At 34.8% G+C, this 15,651-nt stretch overlaps 1 protein-coding gene across 1 annotated transcript; it reads right to left on the bottom strand.

Annotated features, from left to right (window-relative positions):
- Positions 1-10,880: 10,880 nt before the first annotated feature.
- Positions 10,881-12,643, bottom strand: LOC145052835 (uncharacterized). The gene has a single exon (XM_079000730.1). It carries the CDS (start codon positions 12,240-12,242, stop codon positions 11,217-11,219), a length of 1,026 nt encoding a protein of 341 aa, XP_078856856.1. The 5' UTR covers positions 12,243-12,643; the 3' UTR covers positions 10,881-11,216.
- Between the last annotated feature and the right edge of the window lie 3,008 nt (positions 12,644-15,651).

Raw genomic sequence — 15,651 nt, forward strand, 5'->3', positions numbered from 1 at the left:
AACATGAGACAACGACAGTGGGTCGAGCTACTCAGTGATTACGAATGCGATATTCGTTATCATCCGGATAAAGCCAACGTAGTAGCAGATGCCCTAAGTCGGAAGGAATATTCTGGTCGCAAAGTCAAGTCATTATCAATAACCATCCATTCACACCTGACTAAGCAAATTCAGGCGGCTCAACTTGAGGCCATGAAACCTGAAAATGTGTCGAGTGAATCCCTTAGAGGAATGGACAAGAATTTAGAAGCCAAGGGTGACGGAGCTTTATTTTTCATGAACCGGATCTGGACACCGAAACACGGTGGTTTCCGAGACTTGGTCATGACCGAGGCGCACAACACTCGGTATTCCGTCCACCCAGGTTCAGATAAGATGTATCTGGATCTTAAAAAGCTATACTGGTGGCCTAATATGAAAGCAGAGATTGCTACCTTCGTAAGTAAATGCCTTACTTGCGCAAAGGTTAAGGTCGAGTACCAGAAGCCCTCTGGTTTACTGCAACAACCAGAGATTCCAGAATGGAAGTGGGAGTGGATCACTATGGATTTCATAACCAAGTTGCCCAAGACGACGGGTGGACTTGACACCATATGGGTCATCGTTGATAGATTGACCAAGTCTACACACTTCCTGCCTATCAAAGAAACCGACAAGATGGAGAAACTTACGAGAACATACATTAGGGAAATCGTACGGCTACATGGTGTACCTATGTCCATTGTCTCCGATAGAGATAGTAGGTTCACCTCAAGATTTTGGCAATCACTACAACGTTCCCTTGGAACCAGGCTGGACATGAGCACAACCAACCATCCACAGACCGACGGACAGAGTGAGAGGACCATCCAAACACTGGAAGATATGTTGCGAGCCTGTGTGATTGATTTTGGGAAAGCATGGGATACTCATTTACCCCTTGTCGAATTTTCCTATAATAACAGTTATCACACGAGCATCAAGGCTGCTCCATTCGAAGCTCTCTACGGCCGAAAGTGCAGATCCCCTCTGTGCTGGGCTGAGGTGGGTGATACCCAATTAGCTAGGGGGCAAGCTTCCGACAGTACTCTCACCGGTCCGGAAATCATTCGGGAAACGACAGAGAAAATCGTTCAGATCCGTGAACGATTGAAAGCCTCTAGAGACCGACAGAAGAGCTACGCCGATAAATGAAGAAAACCTTTGGAATTTCAGGTGGGAGACCGAGTCCTTCTCAAAGTCTCACCCTGGAAAGGCTTGATACGCTTCGGCAAGCATGGGAAGCTTAATCCGAGGTACATAGGGCCTTTCGAGATTCCTGCAAGAGTTGGCCCCGTAGCTTACAAACTCGACCTACCCGACACACTTCGTAACGTACATTCTACATTCCACGTGTCTAACTTGAAAAAGTGTCTGTCCGACGAGACTCTTGTAATCCCACTCGACGAGATCGAGATCAATGAGAGCCTCAACTTCGTGGAAGAACCTGTATAGATCATGGACCGTGAGGTCAAGCAGACGAAACAAAGCCGTATCCATATCGTGAAGGTTCGCTGGAACACCAAGCGAGGACCGGAATTCACTTGGGAACGCAAAGATCAGATGAAGCTGAAATACCCTCATCTTTTCGCTTAATTGTTTGTAACTCTTATTTGCTTAAATTCTAATTTCGGGACGAAATTCCCTCTAACAGGGGGATGATGTGACAACCCGAAATTTCCATTTGTACGAACATTATCTATTCAATAGAAGCTAGTCCAGTTTCAGTGATTTTCATACTTTTCCAAACAAGTTTGTGTTCATTAGGGTTTATGTTTAAGTAGATATCAGGAGAGTGGATGCTCCTGGACTTGTGAAATTTGAACATTCCAAGTTTCATAATGTTACAATCCAATATCCGGAATAAAAATATTTTCTGCCAAAATATTCCAGGACTATAAATAGTTTTCTGAATTAAATTAATTCATTATTCACAATTCCAAATAGAGAAAAGCCATTTTCTCTCTGACGGATCTTCGGGTTTTCATCCCAGATTGTGAGTCTACTTTACTAAATGTGTTTCAATACTTGTTAGATGCTTTATAACATCAATTACATGTTTAAATTGTAAGATCCGGGAGTTTACCGCCCAAGAACGTTCTTTGGGAGTAAACTCCAAAATGGAACTTTAAGGCTTCCTAGTCCCATTCCCTTGATAGACAACTTGTTAAGGACCTTGTGTATGATCTTTAGAGACTAGAAAGCAACCAAGAAACCCAAGTAATAGGAGTTTACGGCCAAGGACTTTTCTTGGGTCGTAAACCCCTTTTCAAGGGCTAAATGTGCCCTAAACTACCCCTAAAGCTTAAAGACATTAACCCTCAAATGCTTGTACCTATTTTGGACATCAAAACACTTCAAAATCATTAAGTTATATGAGTTTACGGCCAAGAATATCTCTTGGGCCGTAAACCCCTTTTTCTAGGGTAAAAAGCACTCCAAACACCCCTAAGGCCTTAAGACAATTACCCTTGAACACCTAGGACTTGAATGGGGATTTAACTACATCAAAACCATCCCTAAAAGGGAGTTTACGGCCAAGGAACATCTCTTGGGCCGTAAACTCCAAGTGAAGGCATAAATGTGTGCCTCTTGTCCCCATTAGCCTTAGATAAAATCATGGAAGCTATCCTAGATGTGCAAGTGCCTCAAATGAATTAAAAGCCATCACCCCATAGGAGTTTACGGCTGTAAACTCTAGGGTATATGGATATTAAGCCGTAAACTCCCCTATGGAGCATTCTAGGGCCTTAAACTACTTCATGTATTATTCCAACAAAGCTAGGAGTGTTCTATGATCAAGATAACACCTTAAAACACCCAAAACCACCAAGTGAGGAGTTCACGGCCATAAACCCATGAGTTTACGGCCGTAAACTCCAAAGGGTGGGGTTTGTTGGGTGGTGAACTCTTATACAAGCCATTTGATGCTTCAAACCCTTTTGCCTTGTCCCGTAGCAACTTAGATGCAACCATTAGGACCTTTAACACTTATGAAAGTGTTTACATGTTCCTAAGTTTCTTAACTTATTTGTTAAGTTATTATTTGGCTAATTAGTTATATATATGCTTATTATATGATAACTAGGCTTGTGCGTGTAAACAAGTCTCCGTTTGCCACCTAGCACGGTATCCGACACTGTAATTCGTACAACTCACCACAAGTGAGTTCATACCCCTTTAATCAACCTTTGAAATGATTTTAAATGTTTTAAATACTTTATGGGGGGGAATACAAGTCAAATACTTATAGTTATTGCTTCAATCACATGTGATTAATAACTAGGAAACCAATGATTTTTACCACTGTTCAAACTGTTTATCAAACTGCTTTACTTTGAAATGTTTTAAAAACTCTTTTACTATCCAAACTTATTTACAAACTGTGATTTCAAACAAATGTTTCTTATACTTAAACTGTTTTTATCAGCTTATGCCTTCAAATTGTTTTATAGATTGAGATCAAGTCGATCTTCTCTTGAAATTATATTTATGTTTTAAATGTCTTATGAAAACTTATTTATGCCTTTATATATTCAATTGCATGCCCATATATGTATAGATGTATAAATAATGTTTAAAGGGCTTAGGAAGGCCATCCGCCCTATTTCCTTTTTCTCGATTTGGATGTGGTCTGGTGGGATTTCGGGTGACCATCCGAATGTCGTTTCAATATTAGTTATATATCATATATACATATATAGACATAAAAGTACTTCCATATTCATACTTATCAGTACATCAATAGTTAGTTACCATCAGGGTAACACAGGAACATATACAGTTATACTAGAAACGTGAACATATACAGCTATACTAGAAACATGTATATATACAATTATACTAGAAACATGTACATATACAATACTAGAAACATGTACATATACAATTATACTAGAAAGATGTACATATACAGTTATACTAGAAACATGAACATATACAGCTATACTAGAAACAGGAACATATACAACTATACTAGAACGAGAAACATTACATATACATGAATACGTTAACAATTGTGATCCACTGTGTCGGAGCATGCCTTAAATGTCGTGGCCCGAGTTGTAGCTTGAATTCTCTTGGAGGGAGAGCGTGAGTTTGCGTATAGATCTATACTGGATTGACTATCCTACATCTTGCTGCTAGCTACAGCCGGACTTGCAGGTCTGCGGGTGCCAAACGTCATTTCTTTATTACGACCATTCATTATGTCGTTGTTACCAGTCGATAGCATGGTGCAATTTATCACATTATACCTTAATATAAATCTGATTTAAGGTAGTTAGTTAGTACAACCGTAGTTCTTATTATACAAAACTACAGTACTACAATGATTTACCCATTACATATTTTAGTGATAACCTCACTTATGCATTAATGTAAAAACTATATTTTATTTAATGATAGTTATACTTGGTAAATTACACACTTTTACAACAAACGAGCGTACAAAATAGTTAAGCCTTAGTAGAAGGCTACTTTAATAGAAAATATAGGTTTTTCTGAGAGATCAAACTTTTACAAACACTTACGTACATTTCACAAACTTATACTTGAGACACGTTCAAACGATTTTGATAACAAACATTGACACTAAAATACTTATGAACTCACCAGCTTAATGCTGATAAACTCTTTCAAAATAACTTGTATTCTCAGGTCATCAGTAGACAGGTACCGATGCCAGCTTTTGAGAAGATGGAGCGTATTCAAGACTCATCTTATTATTTTGATTTACATTATTTTGGTGTCTATAACTGTACAGAACACGCTTGTATTAAAATTATATATTTAATGCAATGGATGATGTTGTTTGCTTATTTACATTTACTGTTTTGTGATACTATACATGACGTCCTCCGCCCCATAACGTTTCCACCGTTCTTGGTTTTGGGGTGTGACACTGATGCAAGGAGATGTACTGTCTTTTAAACCAACTACATTTGATAGTGACAAACACCTGGCCCAACGACTCATTGACCATGGAGTCCGACATGGCGTGGGGGTCCTCGTTCCTGAGCCATCAAAGGGAGGAGACTATAAATAGAAATCAGGGGAAAAGAGGAAGGAACGAACAACACAGGAAACCCCGTAGGAGCAACAAATGGGTACTATCTACGCCGCCACAACACCTGTTACTCTAGCACCTGCCTGTCGATATGCTGGAACTCTCCGAAAGTGTGGAAAGTGCAACTATCACCACACTGGAGTATGTCGGGAAATGCAGTGCCTGAACTGCCATAGAAAGGGACACACAATCCGTTTTTTCAGGGCATCGGCTCAACTGATCTCCAAGTCCTAGGTGTTGAAGAAAACCAAGCCTACTATGGCTATGGCTAGATTCGACACTGTGAGAACCCGACACTTTTACATTATGCAATCGATCCATTTATCTATAATTCACTTGAATTTAGCATCTTTTAATAGAATGTTGGGTCCGCACGAGTGCTTTAGGCTTAATATATCATAGATATGGACCTTAGGAAGGGTTAGGAAGAGTGTTGCATCATGAAATCTAGCAAAACACACCAAGAGAGGTGTGTGCGGCCGCACACTAGTGTGTGCGGCCAGCCAGCCGCACACCCAGCAGCAAACCCCTCCAGCCTCACACTCAACCCTATATAAAGTGGAGAACCCCCTTCCATTCACTTTTGGCTACATCCTTTCTCTCTCTATACTTTCTCTCTCTAGAAAACCACCCAAGAACACTTATAAGGCCTCCAAAACGTGAAGAACATCATCATTCAGCTTGTCATAGAGGTAAAACACTTGAATCCAAGCCTCAAACTCATAATGTTCTTCGTGTTCTTCATCCCATGAAGGAGTGCGGCCGCACACCTTCATCAGGTGGCCGCACACACTCAAAACACCCTCCAAAGTGAGAGTAATGCCACACAATCAACACTTAGGACTCAAACAAGGAGTGTACGGCCGCACACTCTAGTGTGCAGCCTCACACACCAGTCTGGCCGCATTCCCCAGCCGCACACTCACCTTTATGGCCATACACACACCCTAATACCCATATTTGGCCTTAAACTTGCATAGATCATTGGGTATAGAACATGGGATGCTTAGTCTTAGTGATTCCAAGCCCTTAGGAGGGATTTCCCATCATGTTTAGTCATGAAATGCCTTATCTCTAACTTATATATGTGTCACGATATGGTTAATAGGGGCTACTTGCGTTCAGAGCGTCCGTTGACACTCAACACTCATACGAATCGCACACTCGAACCCTACGTTAAAAAGTGAGTTCATACCCCTTAATTAACCTTTCAAATGTTTTAAATGCTTTTATTGGGGGGGGGGGGGGGGGGGGAATACAAGTTGAATTCAATACATTACAGTATCAATCACACGTGATTTAAAACTTGCTAACAAAAGGATTTTCTACATTTTAAAGTACTTGGTCAGTAAAGTTATTTCAAATGTTTATTAACCTCATTTTCACAAATCAATTGTCTTAAAACAATTTTTCAATATTTTCAAACCTTAAATTATTTTCAAATCATGTCTACACCAATATATTTATATAAGTAAGTATTAAAGGATTTAGAACTAATAACTGACCTTATTTCCAGTTCTTGATTGATTGTGGACTTAGGGTGTTAGGTTATCTATCCGATTGTCGTTGAATACTTAGCTATATATCTTGTATATTTGTGTTAGATATAAAAGTTTTCACTCTAGTTCGATACTTCTACATATCGAAGACACTCAATCAAGTACTCAATGTAACTATAATATGTATAGTTAAGGATTGCCACTCATTTATGATATTACTATGATACACTCTATGGTTAGTACAATTACAAGACTATATGTACAATACACGATGCGAAGAGAACACTATACACTATACTAAGGAAACACTACCCACTATAAGAAGAAATACTATAAACTACATCAAGAGAACAGTACATAGTATACTAAGAGAACACTATATACCATACGAAAGAAAATACTACAATAGAATGTGATGCACTATCTCTCTATACGACCTATCGCTATGCGATCGTCGGGTAGCCATCGTCTCCTGGAGGGAGAGCGACCACTACGTGTATATATCTATACGAGACAGATATTTCCCCCATCCTGACCGCTAGCTACAGTCTGAGCCTCTTTGGCCCAGGATGACAAAACACTACTACACTATTGGTGACCTGGAGGGTCAGCCACTACACTACTATCACTCAGTATGGTTACATACGAGCTCACATTCAAACCTTAATTAAACACACATCCCGAGGGGTGCACACAATTAATATTATCCAGAGTTCGCATTCACTAATACACTTAACCGGCAGTGATGCTGCTGGGGTGAAACTCTGTTATTTCTCTATGATGAACAAGTTTAAAACTGTATTTTTCATTTGTGATACTTTCATAAGAAAACTATTACATTTTCAAAGAAACAAATTTACAAATAACTAAGTCTTGGTAAAAGACTACTTTTGCTGGAAAATATGGGATTTTCTAGGGATCAAACCATCTTCAAACTTTGTTAATAAATGTCATGCTATGCGATTTGCAAACACTTTTATACAAACAATGACACTAAATACTTATGAACTCACCAGCTTTATGCTGATACTCATTTTCAAAATAACTTGTATTCTCAGGTCAACAATAAACAAGTACTGGTGCAGCTTTTGGAAGATGGAGCACATATAAGACTCAACTTTTATTTTGTTTATATTTTTGGTGTCTACATAAATGTACAGAACACGCTTGTATTACAATTATTATATTAATGAAATGGATGTGGTTGCTTGTTTTTACTATTATGCATTGTTATGATACTGAGCATGACGTCCTCCACCCTAGAACGTATTCCGACGTTCTCGGTTTTGGGGTGTGACAGACACTACCAGAGGGACTGCCTGATACAAAGAACTCAGGAGCTGATGGACGAATTCTGATGATCACCGCTAGAGAATCTACCTCGGAGTCGCCAGCGAGCAGCGGTATGTTTTCAAATTAAAATAATTACTTTAAAAATTAATTTATATTTATATAAGATTAAAACTTAGGGAAAACGTTTAAAAGTAACTATAATAACTCACTTATATGAACAAGTCATAGTATTCAAGAGAACGAAAAGATTCGTTCAGAGAAGCTACGATGGCTTAGTATGTACATCATGATGTTTGCTTTCCGCCTTACTTCCTGTTTGAGGGTGTGACACATGCATTATTCATTTTATTCTTTCCAACGTGTTTCACTACATGTCAAGTCTGCTTGAGGACTCCAATGGTCAAATTAAAACTATATGTTTTATTCATTTTATTCAATAATCAGGTTGTATTTGTAGGTAAAAAAAAATTTAAAAATATATACATTTTTTAACATTCAATGGTCAATTTATGTTCTTCACTGTGATTAGTTATGGTCTACCGTCCTCCCAACCACAATTCTCTACGAAACGACGAAGAATCGAGGAACAGGGTGGTTTTGTGGTCATTGTTCATGTCACACTGGACACCGAAGCCCTTTGTGATATGTATTCCAAAGGGCCTAAGAGAGTACGGGTTGTAAATTTGATATATATATATATATATATATATATATATATATATATATATATATATATATATATATATATATATATATATATATATATATATACTAGGTGTGAAACCCATGTATTAGATGAGTTTATTTAAAAAAACTTAAATATGAAATTTTAACAATTTGAAAATTTTGAATTTAAAAAAGAAAATAAGAAAAAATTTGAATTATTAAAATTAATGAGGCTTATATATATTAAAATTAATATATATTGAATACAATACATATATAAACTCTTTTTAATAAATACCTTACATATATATTGCCTTATATATTAAATGTGGAATTTTAATTTAATAAAATAAAAAATACAATAAAATAACAAGTGGAAAATAGAAAATTCAAAAATTCTAGAAAATGACATGTATACAAATGAAAAGTAAGACATGTGGCAAAAAGTTATTTATTTATTAGGGAGGATTAATTAGGTACTTTAAAATTAAACTCATTGTTCATAGAGTTGTAAATTTTGTCTACCAATCATATATGTTTTCAAATTTAAACTTGTTGTTCATATCATGATTCTTTAATTCTACGTATATATTCTTTCAACGTTAATTCATAGGTTTTGTTAGGTAATCCGTGGCTAAAATCGTGGGTGAAAGTCATTTCTATTGTAGGTTGATTTTAAAACCTCTTCAACACATTTAGAAGAACTATTATAAATATCTTGTTTTATTCATTCATTTTTGTTGCAAGAATACTCATTAAAGATGACAGAATAAAAATTAGAAGAAACAGTGATTTGATTTCCATTAAAGTGTTAGAATATATAACCTGTATTTTCATATTTTGCGGAAAACATAGCATTTCACAATATGTTTGCTAAACTTACAGTGCGTCTAAACAGTCAAGATTCCATGATATTGTTAGAAAACTTCTTATATGACATTAAATAGTATTTCACAATTACTTTAAACAATTTCATTTTGTGAGAAATTGCATGTTAACTAAAATATTTTTATAGCATAAAAGATGGTTTGTGAGGCATTTTGAAATTTTGCTTTTTTATGGATTTTAGTATCCGTTAATAAGACCCGACTATTCAAATACATATAAATAATTAGTAAATACATTTTATTCTATATAGAAATTTACCTTTCCAAAAATTTGACGGAATTGTAAAATAATACTCCTATAATTTTAAAATGTTTAAACGTTTAATCTAAAATTACAACAATCGCAAATAAAATAATACTATATTAGTTAAGGGACTCATTTATTATATGAGGTAATTTAATATATATATATATATATATATATATATATATATATATATATATATATATATATATAAATAAGAACTTTAAATTTATAAGAAAATAATAAATTATTATAATGAAAATATTTTTTATCTTTTAAATTTAAACAACAATCTAAATAAATAAAATAAACTAATGAACTTTAATATTAGAAATTTGGAAATTAAAATGTAAGTTTATTAATACAATTGATATACATTTATTATATGAAATTTAATAAAATAGAAAAACTCATAAAATGACATGTGAAAAAAATTAATTTAAAATAACCATAAAATAAAATTTGACAAATTAAATGAAAATGTGAAAAATGATAAAAAAAATCATTCATTTATTAAAAAGAATTTTAAATAGTTCAAACTATTAAACCAGATATACAAATATCTAATGTATAAAATAGCAATTGATAGCATCTCCATATGAATTCATTTCATTTGACCTCGTCATAATTCTGAATTTAAAAATTAAAATAAATTCGTTGCTTAATTCTGAATTTAAAAATTAAAATAAGTTTGTTGTTGAACTTTTTAGATAGGATTGAGTTTTAGAGGAAATATAACATTTTTTGTAAAAGAAATTTATGGTCGTCGCCGCTTTGTGATCTTAAGGCTTGAGGTGCTTAATTCCAATTGACCTTCCATTTGCATCTTTTGTAGCTTACCATTTTTTTTTGCTTATGTTTATAATAAAGTAACCGATTTAAAAATGTTGTCGATCATCATATACTAGTAAATTTGTGACAAATTAATGGATTTTTAGTTAGTTTTGTTTTTGTTAGGCTTTTTTTTTTCTCTTTGGTTGAAGACCTAAAATATGTTTTCAACATCATTTTTATGACCAATATGGAGTGAAACAATCCATAATCAAGATATCGTTAAACTAATTACATAATGACTTAGGATCGTCAAACCTAATAATGTTTAAATAATTTTCTAATGAATATAATAATTAAATACGAGAAAAATACAAATAACTAGGATGATCATAAACCTCTTGTAAACTAAAATGAGTCTTCGCAAAAGAAAAGAAAGAGGTCAAAATGCATAGATATGTTACTCTTTAAAATCTTAATGCACATAAAGAGAGAATAACGTCCTCAGAATATGAACACAGGGAATCGATCAGATCTCTTACTAACCTCCATGTTCCTAAACAGTATCCAAAAGTCAAATCCCATGTGACACCCACCATTTTTTTCATACAACTTCATCATCATTTCTTGAATTCTTCAACTATTTACACACACAAATCTTCAAGTAGTACTCTCATTGTTAGAGGAAGCTCATAATTTCCATACTCATACCCATACTCTTATACCCATCACTATTATAATCATAAGAAATGATCCGCGTATGTATGTAATTAATCTGAAGAACAAACCCAGGGTTCAATAAACCCTTGATCATTTTTCATAACAGCACCAAGATGATCCGCCGCTTTTTCATTGCTGTAGTTAGCGTCGCCATTCCAGTTTCCCGACGCCATCTGGTCGCTGTTTCTTGCTTTGGTGGTTGAGGATGTGGGTGCAGTTCCTGTGGTTGAAACAAGGTCTGGTAGAGTGGTGTGGAGTCCATCAATCTGGGTTTGCCCGATCACACCAAACCCATTTGAAGATACATCGTTTTGTGTGGTTTTCTGGTTCAGATATGAAGATTGGTTTAGAGGATTAGAAGGAAAGGAGATTGTGTTTTGCATGGTGTTGAGCAGATTAGATGAGTCCAACAACGAAGAGATCGAAGATGAAGAAGACTGGAGTTTTTGTGGGAATGGGTGCAAAAGGTAAGGAGGTAGTTGAGGTTGGTTATCAAAGTTGTTGGTGTTGGATCTCATCATGGGGGAGGATCTACCAAAAAGATCAAAACTTGTCGACAACCTCGGGAACATCGGCGACGATGATGTAAAGGGTGGTGCAGGGATGCCGGTGAATTCTTGAACCATGGCTCTAAAATTACTAGTGTCTGTAGTCAACACAGTAGTCGGTGCTCTCCTTGACGCTCTTGATCGTTTCTTTGGGTTGCGAGCCGGGGGAGGAGGGATTGAAGTCGTTATCGGCTCAGTGTTTGACGTCGTAACCGGAGAGAATGGTACAGTATTTGCGGCGGTTTGTGACGATGAAGGGAAGAACTGGTGGTCGGAGAAAGAAGGTAGGGTTTTGGACCAGATGGCAGAGTCAAGATTATGAGTTTGATGTTGTGGGGACAGCGTAAACATCAAGGGGTTGTTGATCTGATTCTGATCAAACATATAGTGGTTGAAAGGTGGTGGTGGTGGGTGAGGTTGGTGATGATGGGTGATGATGAAACCAGAATCATGAACGGCGGCGCGTGAATCGCACTCCTCTTCAGCACCACTCGATGACTGTAAGCTCCCACTATTTCCTGAATCCATTTTATATCTCTAATTCAACGTTAGACAGCCAATCGAACACAGAGTATGAATTAAATCTTCCGGGGAATCAACTGAAGTGGAGAAGAAGTGTTTTTTCAAATATCAAAAAGACGTCAACTTGATCAAAAGGCGTGATCTTGCAGAACCAAATTCGATGGTTGTGGTGATGATGGTTATGTAGAAGAAGGAGAAAAAGATAGGGTTTCCATAAGAACAGAAAGCATCAAATAGAGAGAGAGAGAGAGAGACAGAGAAGGCTGCTCAGTCAGCTCACGTTTCCACTAGAAAGAAGAGAGTGGGGACATGGGTATAGCATAGTACGCAGCATATATGATATTGAGAGAGAGAAAGAGAAAGAGAGAGATTTGGTCGAAACAGAAGGTGTGAAACAAAGGAAAAAGGATAAGACGTGGTTCAATCCCAGTTGTTTCTTTAAACTTTTTGTAAAAAATTTAGTTCGTGTACGTTGTAAAAAATACAACATTGGACTACAAAAATAGCATCGACTTTTCTAGTAAACATTTTAAATATCGTTAAATTATAAAGCAAATAATATTAGTATATATTCAAAATATATCTTTTACACTAATTAACTATAAAAAAATAATATCTTTTACGCTAATTAAATTGATATATACATTTAGTCTATAAAGTGTCATGTTACCATCGGTGGTAATGCTTATTTGTAAGCTATTACCAGCGGTGAACACCCCAATAATATTGTTGTCGGTAGTAATATATCGATGATGAGTTTTCACTGCTATGTTTATCTTCTTGGTGTTCAAACTCACTATCTTCCCTTTTTATCGGTGATTATCCTCAAGGTTGGCTCTATGTTGAGTTTTTTTAAACAAAGACTTAAGGCCTCCAATTCTAAGGAGGCCCATACTTTCCAAAGTCCAAAAATTTAGTCCATTAAAAAATATAATCCGGTAACCACAAAATAAATGAAACGGAAAAATAAATCAATGATCGTTGTATTCATGAAACTAAAATGACATTGCATTCTTCTACTGATTTTCATTTTTGCGACATATTCATCTTCCGAGTATAGCAAATGTCAAAGGGCCTCAAATTTTTGGTTCGCTTTGAGCCCCCAAAATGGTTGAGCCACCCATGATTATCCTAAACACCACCCCTAACCTCTATTTAAAGTGGCAAAAATGGCAAAAATTTCATCATCAACCTATGTTGAGTGTGGTGTCATCGGCACGCTACCGTTTAGTCTTGTTATGAATCATATATATATATATATATATATATATATATATATATATATATATATATATATATATATATATATATATATATATATATATATATATATATATATATATAATAAAGGTTTTAATATAAAGGTTTTAAATAATGTTAAGCATGACTTGAAAGTAATGTTAAGTCTCAAGTTTTTATGAATTATAACGAGTCATGTCGTTTAAAAGACGTGACTTAGGACGTCAATTTTGTGTGTGTGTATATATATATATATATATATATATATATATATATATATATATATATATATATATATATATATATATATATATATATATATATATATATGACCTAAGGCGATATTTTGTAAAAACTTAGCATCAAATATAAACCTTGGAGTTATGGAGATCTTGTTAAATATATATCATTTAATAACATCTACCATCTATTTGCATTTAAATAAAATAAAAATTATTTTCGATTTAGTATTATTACAGTTTGAAGTTATTATTGATTAATTTAACAATTACTTATATATATATATATATATATATATATATATATATATATATATATATATATATATGACCTAAGGCGATATTTTGTCAAACTAGTGAAGATTCTCCGCTTTGCGGAGGTTGGAAGTCATCAAGTGTCTGCAAAGACACTTATTAAGTTACTCTCTCTACCAATGTAGGAAATTTACTTAAGTTTTTATGTATGACAACAATACAACTATGTTTTTTGACAAATAATAGCAATATACTTTAATGAATAGTAATGGAATTGCTATTATGTGTAACAAAATATAAGTAGGTTGCTATATGGACTACATATTTCCATAGTGATAAAAACATAAGTAGGTTGCTATTATTGGTAAAAAAAAGTTAATTACATTGCCCATGTTTGGTAAAATATGAAGTACGTTATTTCTTGCAATCTGATCTAGATGCATTGATTTCGACAACTGACACCAATTACAGTTTAGGAGTTCATCCTTAACTTTTAATCCGTTATAGATTCTAAAGTCTCAACTTTTTTCTGAAAATACAAAGAACCACATTAAATTTGTTAACGAATCTTACTACAAAATTATATGATCGAGTGTAGACATTGTCAAATGAAAAATAGTTCCTAGCACGCGTAATCTTCTACTCATTCTTCATTGGTAAATGACTTGTATCAAAGACTAAAATAGGTTTAACACCATAATGTCGCAACAAACTGACTTAATGCTTACAAAAATCAACATGCCTAAAAGATTAAGAGCACATAAGTGAGATGGGAATCTACAAACCTTTTTTCCACCTGAACCTCCAATCAAAGCTTCATAAATAATCTGAAAACAGCCATGAATTTAGTCCAGGCAATGGGTATATAATATAGACAACAGTAAAAATTCAAATCATCTAAATTTCCTGAAAATCGATATTATTTATATATTTTCTGGTGTAGCCAATTTTTAAACATTTATCTCCAAAAAGGAGTAAGGTTCAGTAATCCTTCATCAACTTCAGACCGAAGAACCCGCATCACAGAAAGCACTCACTGTTTGCAAATAAGGGCATGTTAGTAGTTTAGATGCCTTAAACTCAGTAATGTAGTCAAAATAGAGAAATAAATTTCTACCTTTCCAGTTCCAACAACACCATGGATGTAAAGGCAACAACCTTATATCAAAGCACCTCAACTATCACTTACTTTTTCTTACATTGTAAAGATTTGGGAAAAGTTGCTAGCAGTAGTGTTAATTTTGCCTTTTTAAGTTTAGTCTGCTTTGTGAGATCTCACATGCTCTGGGATTCCTTTTGTACCTATTTTGTGAAGTCCAAATGTACAGCCCTTTGGTAAGTGTCGCATAATAGAATGTAATTTGCCTTTAATTTCAATCAAGGACATTATTATAAAAAGAGGGTGATAGAAGAAGTATCCTTACTTCACCTACCATTTTGTAAGTTAGGGTTGATTTGTATTTGTATGTATCTTCCTTCTCATAATCTATGTCCTCATCCAACTCGAAGTCTGAATTGTCATCATGTTCGACTTCTTCATCATCCCAACAGTAACAGACACTAATATACCCATCTGGATAGTACTATTAAAAACATAAGCATGAAGTTGTTGGTTGGTGTTCGAGAGTTTTTTTTCATTAGATTCAACAATATGAAACTCAAAAAATTTGTGTGTAGTTTGA

The sequence above is a fragment of the Lactuca serriola genome, chromosome 5 (genome assembly GCF_051521515.1).
Source record: "Lactuca serriola cultivar US96UC23 chromosome 5, Lser_US96UC23_V15, whole genome shotgun sequence".
NCBI lineage: Eukaryota > Viridiplantae > Streptophyta > Magnoliopsida > Asterales > Asteraceae > Lactuca > Lactuca serriola.